At 39.4% G+C, this 12,475-nt stretch overlaps 1 protein-coding gene across 9 annotated transcripts in view; it reads right to left on the reverse strand.

Moving 5' to 3' along the window:
- LOC112156218 (sodium/potassium/calcium exchanger 2) overlaps positions 1 to 12,475 on the reverse strand; it is a 69,112-nt gene that overhangs the window by 23,527 nt on the left and 33,110 nt on the right. For 4 of the 9 annotated variants that reach the window (XM_036216716.1, XM_024288431.2, XM_024288427.2 and 1 more), the window contains exons 3-5: positions 9,026 to 9,073; positions 6,923 to 7,031; positions 3,539 to 3,553 (exon numbers count right to left, since the gene is read on the reverse strand). In XM_036216716.1, coding sequence (XP_036072609.1) covers positions 3,539 to 3,553; positions 6,923 to 7,031; positions 9,026 to 9,073 — 172 coding nt within the window. The remainder of the gene's footprint in view (positions 1 to 3,538; positions 3,554 to 6,922; positions 7,032 to 9,025; positions 9,074 to 12,475) is intronic. The other 5 variants (XM_024288429.2, XM_024288430.2, XM_024288433.2 and 2 more) reach the window with 5 other exon arrangements.

The following is a 12,475-nucleotide window of genomic DNA, read 5'->3' on the forward strand; positions in this document are numbered from 1 at the left end:
GAAACCTACTTTCTGATGCCCTCTCCCTTCTGGTTCATAATTAAAATGTAGGCTGTCTGTGTTTGCCAACTGATGAATCTGTCCTCATCTGGGGTTTAAATCCCCCAAACAGAGGATTTTTCCTCTGGAACAGCAGTTGTGTTGATGTAGTGATGTGATCCAGCCAGTTCAAACTGGCGGGTAGATTCACGCAGAAGCCATTGAAATGTCGATCGAGTTCTACGTCCTTATCGACTGGTCGTCCAAGACAAGAAAAGGTGTGCCATTGGCTGCAAAAGCAACTGAAAACTGATTGAGGTAGACATCTCAAAGTTGGACATGTTTCAGACCGTACACTAAGACCTGCACCAAAGTGATAGTAAATTTCAAATTATGTCTCTTGGGTCTCACGTGAAATAGGTCAAGAATGTGCAAAAACAGAGAATATTTTAATTACTGAAATAAGCTGACGAGAATATTCAGTAAAAATGTTCATCTAATGTAAGATGGTTGTAAGCTTTCACTTGAAGGAAATGGTGGAGAAGAATGGAGAGGATGAACACCTGAAACTGGGCTGGTGATAGAATGTAGATAACAAGTTTTAACCCTTTAACACATGATGTCATCAGTAACATCTAAATAATACACTCTTTGACATACCGCTTGTTGTATGTCACAAAACCATTTACACAATCACCGTGACTCAGCTAATTCTGACTTGTAGAAAACCAGCTTTTCATTTTAGTTATATCACAAATGTAAAGTGTTGCATAAAAGGCACAAAGAGGCTTTTCACTGCTTCAGAATCCACTGCAATTAATATAATTGCGTCAAGAGATCAACGGCCAGAACTTGGAGTCTTCCACCTAAACTGGTAGTCTTCCACATGAACTAGTAGTCTTCCACCTAAACTGGTAGTCTTCCACCTAAACTGGAAGTCTTCCACCTAAACTGGTAGTCTTCCACATGAACTGGTGGTCTTCCACCTAAACTGGTGGTCCTTCACCTAAACTGGTAGTCTTCCACCTAAACTGGTAGTCTTCCACGTGAACTGGTAGTCTTCCACCTAAACTGGTGGTCTTCCACATGAACTAGTAGTCTTCCACCTAAACTGGTAGTCTTCCACCTAAACTGGTGGTCTTCCACATGAACTAGTAGTCTTCCACCTAAACTGGTAGTCTTCCACATGAACTGGTGGTCTTCCACCTAAACTGGAAGTCTTCCACCTAAACTGGTAGTCTTCCACGTGAACTGGAAGTCTTCCACCTACACTGGTAGTCTTCCACATGAACTGGTAGTCTTCCACCTAAACTCGTAGTCTTCCACATGAACTGGTAGTCTTCCACCTAAACTGGTGGTCTTCCACGTGTGCTGGAAGTCTTGCACCTGGACCAGGGGACTTAGGCCCGATCCGAATACCCCCCTTTTCCCTTTTCCTTAACCAGTAACCTTTACAGGGTTACAGGTTTTCCTGTTTTGAGGTTTGATACACTTTTGAGGTGAAGTAAGTTGTATAATTCACGCTTCTGGCTAATGATGTCAGATCTTATCTGCAGCTGGGTCCCTCTCCTGATAAAAGACATCTATCCTTGGTGGCCATATAGTTTCACAAAGTAAAAACTAATATAGGGAAAATCTCTTTGGCATAACACGCTTGGTTAAATCCTAAAAATAAGTTAGTTAGATGCCAACACAGCCATGATGCATAAACCCTTTGCTAAAAAGTATGAATTATACAAACTACTGGACCAAGATGAAATGTGAAAATGTATCTGTAAAAATCATCAAAAACATTTAAAACATAAACTTACTTAAGACACCATCATAAGGGATGTCATCATCACTGAAAGCAATCTAGATGCTGCAGATTAAAATAGTTACATCAGTAGGCAGGCTTTCAGGGCCTACATATATTTATCTTTTACTTGGTAACCTAAATTATAGATGATAAATTGTAAATATTTTAAAATTTGCCTAATCAAAAACACTCTTCTATATATGAAGATTTTCTTTCAAACATAGAGACACTCCACTATATGAACTGTAATTGACTTCACCACCTCACTACTAGTTTTAAGAACAGAGTGTCTTTTTATACTATTTAAAATTTTGACAACAATCCACTTCATACTGTATTCATCCATGGTGGGGCTGTCTGACTCTCAACAGGCTCTAAAGTTAAGCAAAAACTTGTCAATTAATTTTATTTCCAGAAAAGTAAAATATATTTCCATTTCCCACCAGTCGATAACAGTGAGTACATTATTGAACTGTGGGATCAATGCAACCCTAGGTCACCATTCAGATAGGACTGTTACATCACAGTAAGGCAAATTTCAAATGTAGACATGATGAAATAAATTTTCATACACCGAACGCCCTCTTTTTGTTTTGGTTTTTCTTGCATCATTTCATTAGTAAATATATAAAATTTGGCACCAAAACATTGTTTTGTTTGTAAATATAGGCACATTGAAATTTATGTGGATGGATGACCTTGTTTAGTGGCAGGATCAACATCAACTTCCAAACTCACGGGTCGATGTGAGCCATTTCTGAAGAATTTTTCCTTAATTCTTCACTTGTAGGGCTAAATATAGGGGTAAGGAGAAACCGTAAGGGGTAGAGGAAGAATTCTGATTCGGCCTATGGCTCTATTGTGGCACTCAAGCCAACAGCATAAACATTCTCTGAAATCATGCAGGCCTCTGACAGCACAATGTAACCCCATCTGACCTGTTTCCTTCCAATCTCCCATCACAGCTTAATATTTGATATGCCACCCCCTCTTGATATTGTCTCAGCATTTTTCTCTCTGGAACGGACTGTTCCACATTTAACATCACGTCCCCCCAGGTAAATTAAAAAACAAACAAACAACAGCTCGGGGTTATTTTTCAAAAAACAACATTTAAATGAACCTAAATGCAGAAACTGCAAATCAACTAAATCTCAATGGTGAACAAATGGGAAGTATAAGGAGAAGGCAAACACTTAAATCGATAACACTTTGGTGCAAACAGCTAATTATAAAAGACCACAGAGGACAACAAATTTCCATTAGCTGTTTTGTCAAGCTGTTATTGACTGTAAGTTCTGTCAAAGAGAATTTAAATAGAGCTGAAAAAAACAGTTCATGAACTAAGTTCAAACCTTATTATTTGATTATCCTGACAAAGATGGACTTAAAGAACACTTTGGACAGGAAAACCCAATCCTGATAAATTTAGTTTGTTCTTTGGGACAAAATGAGATTACGGTTTATAAGGAGCTCCTAAGAGGAGAGAAAGGATTAGAGACAATGAAGAAAATAAAATATAAAAAATGGTTACAGAGGGTTTCCAGGGAGAACGTATCCATAGAAGAAGAGAATGAGATATTTTAAGAAAAGAGTCTGCAAGGATGGACAAGACAGAGCTGACACACAGCACGACGGCGCTCAGGAAATGTAGACGAAAGGGACACATTGGGTACAAGTTGCCTCCAGGCTGTTGGAATGAGAACAGATATATTTTCGGGGAGGGGTGATTATATGAAGGAAATTAGAGAAGTAACTCACCAGAATCAGCAAATTCTGAAGGGACAGTAATTGAAAGAGAAATAAGAAGACAGAAACAGAGACAAGATAAATCCAGGGGAAAAATAGCGTGACTGTGAACATTTCGGAATTGAAAGGACTTTCCAGAGATGAGAAATAGAAAAAATTCAATAAAGAAATCAAATTTTCGTCCTAATAAACCACTTAAATGAAGTCAATGTGTGAGAAGTTTGTGAACTATCTGTCCACAAAGAACAAAAACAGAACATGCTAGCTATGAGTACAACCAGAAAGCTAGCTATATTAGCTTAGTCTGACTTTAAAGGCACAGTACGTAATTATTCATCAAACAAACCTGATACTGCTTTGATTCTTTGGGTAAAGCACAAATAATTTCATTTCTGATAGTCAAATACTGCCTACATACCCTACAGGCTCACACAAACAGAAACACAAGCTTTATCTATGCTAACAGTTTCAGTCGTTTTTGTCATCCGTCCCCAATAAAAAAAGAATAAAACAATAACTGTTTAGCTTTACAGCAACGCAAAGGAAACACACACAAAAACACACTCTAGTTACAGCTAGCTTGAAAAAGCTAAAGCTTTTGTGGCTAGCCACATCACAGTGAAATGAGGCTAAAAAGAACAAATTCAGTCAAAAAAATAAAATAAAAAATAATAATAAAAAACAAATTTTTACCTATTCCTATTCTAGAATATGGCTTTCAAGCACGTGCAGAACAACTCAGACTGTCTCTCAGCATGGAGGAGCAGACAGCTTATTTTGAGAAACGCCTATAAAAAATGTATGGATTGAGTCTTGCAAGCTCCCTCGGCCCTGGCGAACTCCTCCTTAAAGCTTAAGAGCACACAAAGACAAACCGTCTCCATCTTTGAAGACTGAACTGTTTGTCTTACTCCATGCTGTGAGCTCCCCAAACCAAATGAGCACCAACATTTGCACATTTCTTAATAAAAAAAAAGGATGTTTTTAAAATGGGAGGAATTGTTTGCAACATGTTGTATGGAAATCCTACAATAAAATATTCAGGAAAAAAAAATCTGAAGTGTTGCTTTTGTTCTCGGCAGTAATGAATTCCGTCCTCACATTATGCCACACTGTACTTGTTGTTTCGGTGCATTCATTTCCAGTTTTTAGCTTGCCAAAGGATTCATGAGTCAAATGTGTCGCAACATCCTCACATTTGTTCCACAATCATACTGAGTTTGTCCGTTTTGCCATTTCAATTCAGATCAATGCACAGGAAGAAAAATAGGTAAAAAGACTGAAAGATGAGTGTGTTTAGAAGAACCCCTCATTGATTTAAAGTATTGCTGAATCTAATGCCTTAGTCACAACTGCCCTTACGGGTGGATACGGGTGAAAAATGGGAAAACCTGTACTGGCGGGTTTGTACAGAATTTTAATAACGTAGAGAAAAAATGTTCATGCACATTTTTTTCAATGGGCATGCTGCGGGCGATAGATCGTAGCAACACTTATACAACACGTAAGAGTAAGTAGGTGAGGCGCAGTCTTGAACATGCGTTTAGCCCATGGTGTTCACACTGAACAACCAGGGAGGGGCTTCTTTTTCTTCTTTTCACTGGCACGTGCCACCCACCTACAGTTGGAAGAGATTTTGTGCGAAATGTCAAATCTTGCCACTTAAGCACTAAACAGAAACGGTTTGGTTCATTGCTTGCATCCTTGCAATGGTGGATGTGGCTTACCATTACGTCAGGTGAGTGGCCTTGGTTTATGTTTATTTGAAAAACAAACACCAACGTCATCTTGGCTTAACAGATAAACCAAATCCATAAGTCACTACCAAATCAGACTCCCTGATTGGTCGAAGTTTGACCTGGTTTAACTGGCAACGTGTATTCAGTGGCCACAAGTTTTACTCAAAGCATTCTCACTCCCAACTCATCATATATGGACGTATGGTTCAGGCCGCCTCCAGGTCACTTTCTGACGCTTAGGGTGTCCCCAACTCATCGTTTTTTGACGTGCTGGCTGTTCCCTTTAAATCAGGGGTCCCTAACCTCTGGACCACAAAACTGCACTGGTCTGAGGGCCGCTTGGTACTGGGCGGCAGACAGGGATAAAATGCATACCCTAAACAGGGGTCCCCAACCCTCAGGACACGGACCGGTACCGTTACTGGACTGGTATTGGTACCCTAACCCAGTTCCGTGAACGGTACCAAAGGTTGGGGATCAGTGATCCGTCAAAAAACAGCAAGTTGGGCACACCCAAAATGTCAAAAAGTGACACAGAAAAGGCCCAAACCACACAATCACATATGACGAGTTGGGAGGGAGAATGTGTAGATGAACTTAACAGTTTTGAACATGGAAGCCCAAAATAGTGTTAGGAAACGGTATAACACAATCACCCATCAACCTAACTTACTTTATCCATACAAATACTTCACAATACACTTGATATATGCACGACGGCAGGGGTACGTCCAATTACCATGACGAGTTTTAAGGTGGACGCACAAGCCAAAACACACCTGCGCTCCCTTTAATATTACGATCCCTGTCTATGACCCTCAACGGGTCCGGATGACCCAAAAACTCGGGTCAACTCCCATACGGATGGATGTGACTGAGGCACAGATTCGTCTTGCTGCAACTTGTTAGTGACTCCCAGTCTGACTCAGTCAGAGTTTTGGCTTTCTGAAAGGACAGTCATCACGGAGAAAACTGAAAAGCTTTCTCACCACTCCGCAGACATCTGCTCATATGATTCAAGTCAGCCAGAGCAGAAATATTGGCCTGTTAAGGTTACAAATGACTCTAGGAGTTTCACCTCTTAGATTGCAACGCCGACATTCATGCTTTTCGTGAGTAACAACATGAAATAAGAAAAGGAAGCATAATATCCTTTCAACGTGGATGAAATGTCATAGCATTATATTCCCTCCCAACCGATGCTGTCTGTTTGCTCTCAGTGAACACAGATTTCTAATTCTCTATCATCTTCTCGTGCTGGGATGAGATTGAAATAACACTTTCCTGGAAAATTAGCATATTCATTTCATCCACTGAGTGCTGAAGCTGCTGTTTTACATTTTTCTTTAGCTTAGCTAATAGGCCATCATCTTGGATTAGAGGGAAATGATCTGCTGTGAGCTTTGAAACACCCCAGCCTCACGTGGAGAATTCTTAAGGAGATGAATATGTCTCGGCACACAACGAAGGGGGCATAGCACGACAATTTCTAAATGTTAGGGGTCCTGATTAGGATTTATATATGATCTTTTTAGAGAGAAAATTTGTAAAAATCTAGGCTTTGTGCAACTTGAGGTCATTTTTATTTTAAGACATTTATGTTAATCAAAGTCAAGGAAGTTTGAAGATGCATTTTTCCTTATTCTATAGGTCTTACCTTCACTTAAAGGGTCTAGTGTATGAATCATCAGCTGGAAAATGCTGTTCCTCATCAAGCTGTTGTGCAGAGAGGCAGAACTACCCCCCCTTTGGAGGCGAGGCCTGGCCTGCAAGGGAAGAGGAAGAGTGTCAGTCAACCGGTACGATGAAGGAGATGGAAACCTTTATGCTACGTACATACCGAGCATCAAGAACGTGCTAGATGAGCGTTCTTGAACAGACTTTTAGCATATGACATTAATACTAAACTGTCGCTACCAAATACTAGCGCATGTACTCACAGTGGGAAGAGGAATGGCACAAAATTGCGATGCTAATCTCAAAAATTTTGCTTTTTTTTCATAGCTTGGTGAGACTTGGTGGCATATAATTCCAAACGGGCACAAACTGTAATTATTAATTTCTCCTTCATGATCAATTTTCAAACGGTTGGTAATTCCATGTTTGGAAAAGGATGCTAGCCATACATCACTACCAAATTTGAGTTCCTGATTCGTCAAAGTTCAAACTGGCTTAACTTTCAATGCACACGTTTCGTTCGAAAAGCCAAAAAATAGTAGTAAAAATTTGCGCAGCGGTGTGCGAACATGAGAGTTTTGAATACATGAGCCCAAAACTTGCATTTATAAAGACTTTTTATTGGAAGTGGTTGCTTGAACGCACGTTAACGAATGAACTCAGCTTGAGTTGTAGGCAAGACTGTTAACGTTAAAGGTGTGTATTGGCAAGAGTCTGGCGATACGATACATATCCCGATACATGTCTCATGATACGATTCTTAATGTGATATACTCCAAGTCTCCACTAGTACAGCTTTTCACTTTTCAGTACCCATCTTAAGAAAAAAACTAAGTAGTACATGTCTCATAAAAACAAAAACCGCATTCCTGACAGAACATTTAATACAAGCTAGTTCCTGTTGCTCAAAGAGGCTCCCGCAAACTAGCGGTCGGATTTAGGTCAAAAACAAAAGTATGATGCTGAAGGACACTCATAAATAATGAATTAAATATCTAATATCAGCATTTTAAGTCAATACAAGTATCGCCACACAAAATATCGCGATATATCACCAAATTGATTTTTCACTACGTTAACGTTCAATTAGTGCGACAGTTTGAATGCAGAAGACTGAAATGCACATATACTGTACGTGTGTTTACATAAACTTTTCATTGGAAATGGTAGCTCAATTATTCGTTTCTTAGCCGATGTGAACATAGCATTAAATATAGCATGTTATATACAATTTAAAAACTTAAGTATGTATCAGCTTCTTCTAATAATCCTTTTTAACCAACAGCTGTGCTGTTAGTCTGCTTTATTTTTACATTATAAGATTATAAAATGCTTTCTGTGCTTAATTTAAGCACAGAATGAAAAGTGTTACATTTAGAAAATGAACGCCTTCACTTTTGAAATATGACTCTAATCCTTTTTTTTAATTAAACCCCAAAGCAGAACCTGAAACCAAATCTAAAAAAAAAAACATTAAGTATCACAGCTTCTCAAAAAAATAAGCCCTGCTGGTTGAGGCAGGCATGCTCAGTCAGAGTGACATTTGAGTTCAAAACAATCTTCTCCAAGGTCAGCTCCGCAGTTGACGGGGAAAGCGAGAACTGTGGAAACAAAATCAGACACCGTCGCAGGTGACAGCTGCTGGGAGTGGATTCTCACAGGTGATGCGTAGGCACAGGAGGTGTCAGGTGCTAATTCACAAACCCATATGGGTGTGAGCAGGAGGCAAGGGAGACACGCAGAATGGCAGAGTAGGTGTAATTTCTCTGAGAGGTGGCTGCTCAGCAAGAAATTCAAAGAACTGACTGTTAATTGCTTTTTCTTACAGTTTTTTTTCTGGTTCAAACAAATATAAAATGAGACTCATGTTTAGGAAAACACATGCACTTTGTTGGATTGGCTTCTCTAACTTCAGGACTTCAGAACGGACCCCCTTACTTGAACTTTAAAGGTTAGTGAAAGAAATGTGTTTCTTAATTGCAGTAAAAGAGGGAGGAATCGGGATTACACCAATACATCTACACAGAAACAGGCAAAGACACAGAAACAGATGAAGAAGAAGTGTCAATCAGACAGGACCTACCGACAGTTTGCCATCATCCTCTGGCGCCCCGGGACTCGCCTTCTCATCCAACACAAAGAGAAGAGGAAGTAAAAGAGGGGGGAGAGAAAAACAGGACATAGATGTGAAGCATGCCTCACACAACCACACGGACAAGGTGAGGAGACAGTAGAGAAAGACATTACAGTGACGGTGATGAATGTGATGCGAGTGGACAGGACTTGAGAGACAGATTCCTTCCCACTGCTGTGCCCGCCTGCCTGCCTGCCTGCCTGCAAGATTAGCGGGATTAAACTGCATCTACTTGAATTTCCCTAACATTTCTTTTAAAAATGTCACTGCGATTTGTTAGTTCGGTCAAGGATGTCGACTCATATCAGAACTTCTAGCATCTTCTTGAATTAAAAGCTTATTATAAAACAATTCATATTTCAGATTTTGTTTGTGAAAGACCCACTCCTATAATCTTTTGATCTATTAGAAATTTGAAGTTGAGGGTGGGACTGTTGGCGCAGAGCAACCCCGGCCCCTCTTCCCCTCCCCGTTGCTGAGCTTCAATCGCCTTTTTTTTCTTCTGCTCCTGATTCCCACTGATTTGATTTAAGAAATACTCAGAAAATGCAAATTAAAGCTTAATTTTTTGACGTATGTCCTCCATCATCATTAATAACAAACACAAAATTATTATATCAGTCCTTTTTTCAAGGCAACCGTTTCTATTTGAAATTGAAAAAAAACCTCAAAAATCATGTTCTCCGAATTATCTAACTTTTTGGAGCCAGCAGGTACTTCCTGTTTGGAACGTGAGGGGAGAGGGATCACAGTCCAGTTCTCATTTACAGTCAAAGGTAAGAAGTAAGAAGTTTTTGTTGATCTGACTTGGCTCAAAATCAAAGACTTATAGTTCCATCAAGAATTTTTTAGACTTTCTGCTCATTTTTTAATCATTTTCAACACTTTTGTGTTATATCAATTTTAATTTAGTCAAATTTAACAATATTTTCAGAACTGCAGAAGACACAAATCTGAGGAAGATGATTTCTGTAGGTTTGAGTATAACTCCCAAGCACAGTACAGTATGTTCTTTTAATCAGAAACATGTACGAACAGCCTAGATTTACCAGAGTATATTGAAGATAAACAGAATTTTTCATTTGATGCGTTTAATGAGTTCCATAAAATGCATCCATTTAATAAAAAATCAATGTTCTGGAAAGAAAGAAAATATATATTTTTTGAATGATTAGTGTTCATGCTGCAATAAATCAGTCGTATATTAATAGTGAAAGAAAGAATTTCCGCAACGCAATTACAAAGCTAAATACCCCAATATAATTTAGTGTTTGAGCACACAGGACATTAATAACAGCCCAGTAAGAAACATGATTCCGGAGAGATTTTCCATTGAAAAATGAAACTGAAGACGTGCAGAAAGATGAAACAGATGCTTTCTGCTGGGGAAAAGGCGTCAGAATGACTGGAAAATGGTCAAAAGTCAGGAAAGCAAACACTGTAGAGGCTTGTTTCGAAGAATTGGTGTTGGGCGACCGGTCCCCTTCCTGTTCACACTGGTGAGAGCTCTCTGTTTACACTGTCTTCTGCTAGCTTGTAGCTCCTCACAACCTAAACCTAACATTAGCAGTGCAACAAAAATGGCCAACAATAGTGGATATTTGAACCGATGTCCGTCGGACGAGGAATCACAAAGACATGGATCTAGTCAGAGCGAGGAAAAGCTTGTAGCCCCGCCCACCGTACCTTCTACATCACAAATAGAATCTTTCTCCAACTGCTTTTCGTCTGCTCCTGATTCATAGTGGTTTGAATAAATGAATACTCAGAAATGCAATTTTGAGTTTTATTATTTCCTCCATTATCATAAAAAAAGCCACAAGAACATGTTAAAAAACACAATTTTCCTCGTAGTAGGTCTTTAATCGTGTGTCATCAAAGCTCAGGAAAAAAAAAAAAAAGTGTCCGAAGAGTGAACAGCTTGTGGCTTCGTCTAGAATCAAGAGAAGAAACAATTTCTCCTTGTTCTTCACACCTCCGAAGGTTTCTAACGCACATGTCAGGGATTGTTCAATTTGTACAACAACTGAAGCATTAAGTTGACAACTCAGCGAAGCATTTGCCGGATAAAGCCTCATATTTACAGCTCAGACATGAGAGCAACATTCTGACTCTTTCATCCAGCTCTCAGCGTGAAAGCAAATGAGTGCGTCGTGCCAGTTTCGGCGCGATAACTTTGTTGCAGAGAATGCGCCACATCATGGCAGAGACACTCTTGTCTTTTAACAATCAGTCGATTTCTTTTTTTTTTTTTCCTCCATCATTCCCAGCAGGCCGATTTGGCACGTACGATATTGTAACAGTTTATTTTTGAAACAAAAGCCTTTCTCCAACTGCCTGACTGAAGTGTGCTCACTTCATCTCCAAAACAAGTGTGAAACAACAGTCGCTCAAGGCCTCTGCTTCTAACCGCAAAAGAAGAGGGGAGCGGGAATAATAAAAAAAAAAAAACACAAAGCTTTTGTTCGGATCTCAGAATATCAAGGCTTTGTTTGACTGCCTACGCAGTTTCAAAGAGAAATGTGTAGAATGTGAAGGCGCTGGTGTGCGCTGATAAGGTGCCCCATGCCAAATGAAGTCAGAAGCTGATCCAGTTGATCGTGTGAGGGGTTTTTAGGGCAAATGCAAACATTTTGAGACGATGTCTGAAGTGCATAGTAAACAGGCAGGGAAGTGTGGAGTCAAGTCAAGTTCACATCATGTGTCACCAAGCTAACGGTAGAAAGTAAGGGTGTGTATTCGCAAGAGTCTGGGAATACGATACGTATCGCGATACACGTGTCATGATACAATACGTATCACGATACACTTGTCATGTTACAATGCATATCACGATACACGTGTCATGATACAGTACGTATCACGATACACGTGTCATGATACAGTACGTATCACGATACACTTGTCATGATACAATAAGTATTACGATACACGTGTCATGATACAGTACGTATCACGATACACGTGTCATGATACAGTACGTATCACGATACACGTGTCATGATACAATACGTATTACGATACACGTGTCGGGATACAATACGTATCACGATACACGTGTCATGATACAATACGTATCACGATACAATACGTATCACGATACACGTGTCATGATACAATACGTATCACGATACACGTGTCATGATACAATACGTATCACGATACACGTATCATGATACAATACGTATCACGATACAAGTGTCATGATACAATACGTATCACCATATATCCCAAGACAGCAACAGACGATGTTTCACTTTCTTTTAAAAATGATGACTCAAGAATTACCTGAATATGAATACATTTTTCACAAAAATAAAATTTTAAAATAAATGTAATTTAATGATAAAAACATTAAGCACTGCAACTTTACCTTATAAACAAGTTGAGGGGAAGGAG

Source organism: Oryzias melastigma, linkage group LG18 (genome assembly GCF_002922805.2).
Source record: "Oryzias melastigma strain HK-1 linkage group LG18, ASM292280v2, whole genome shotgun sequence".
In the NCBI taxonomy this organism is placed as follows: Eukaryota; Metazoa; Chordata; class Actinopteri; order Beloniformes; family Adrianichthyidae; genus Oryzias; species Oryzias melastigma.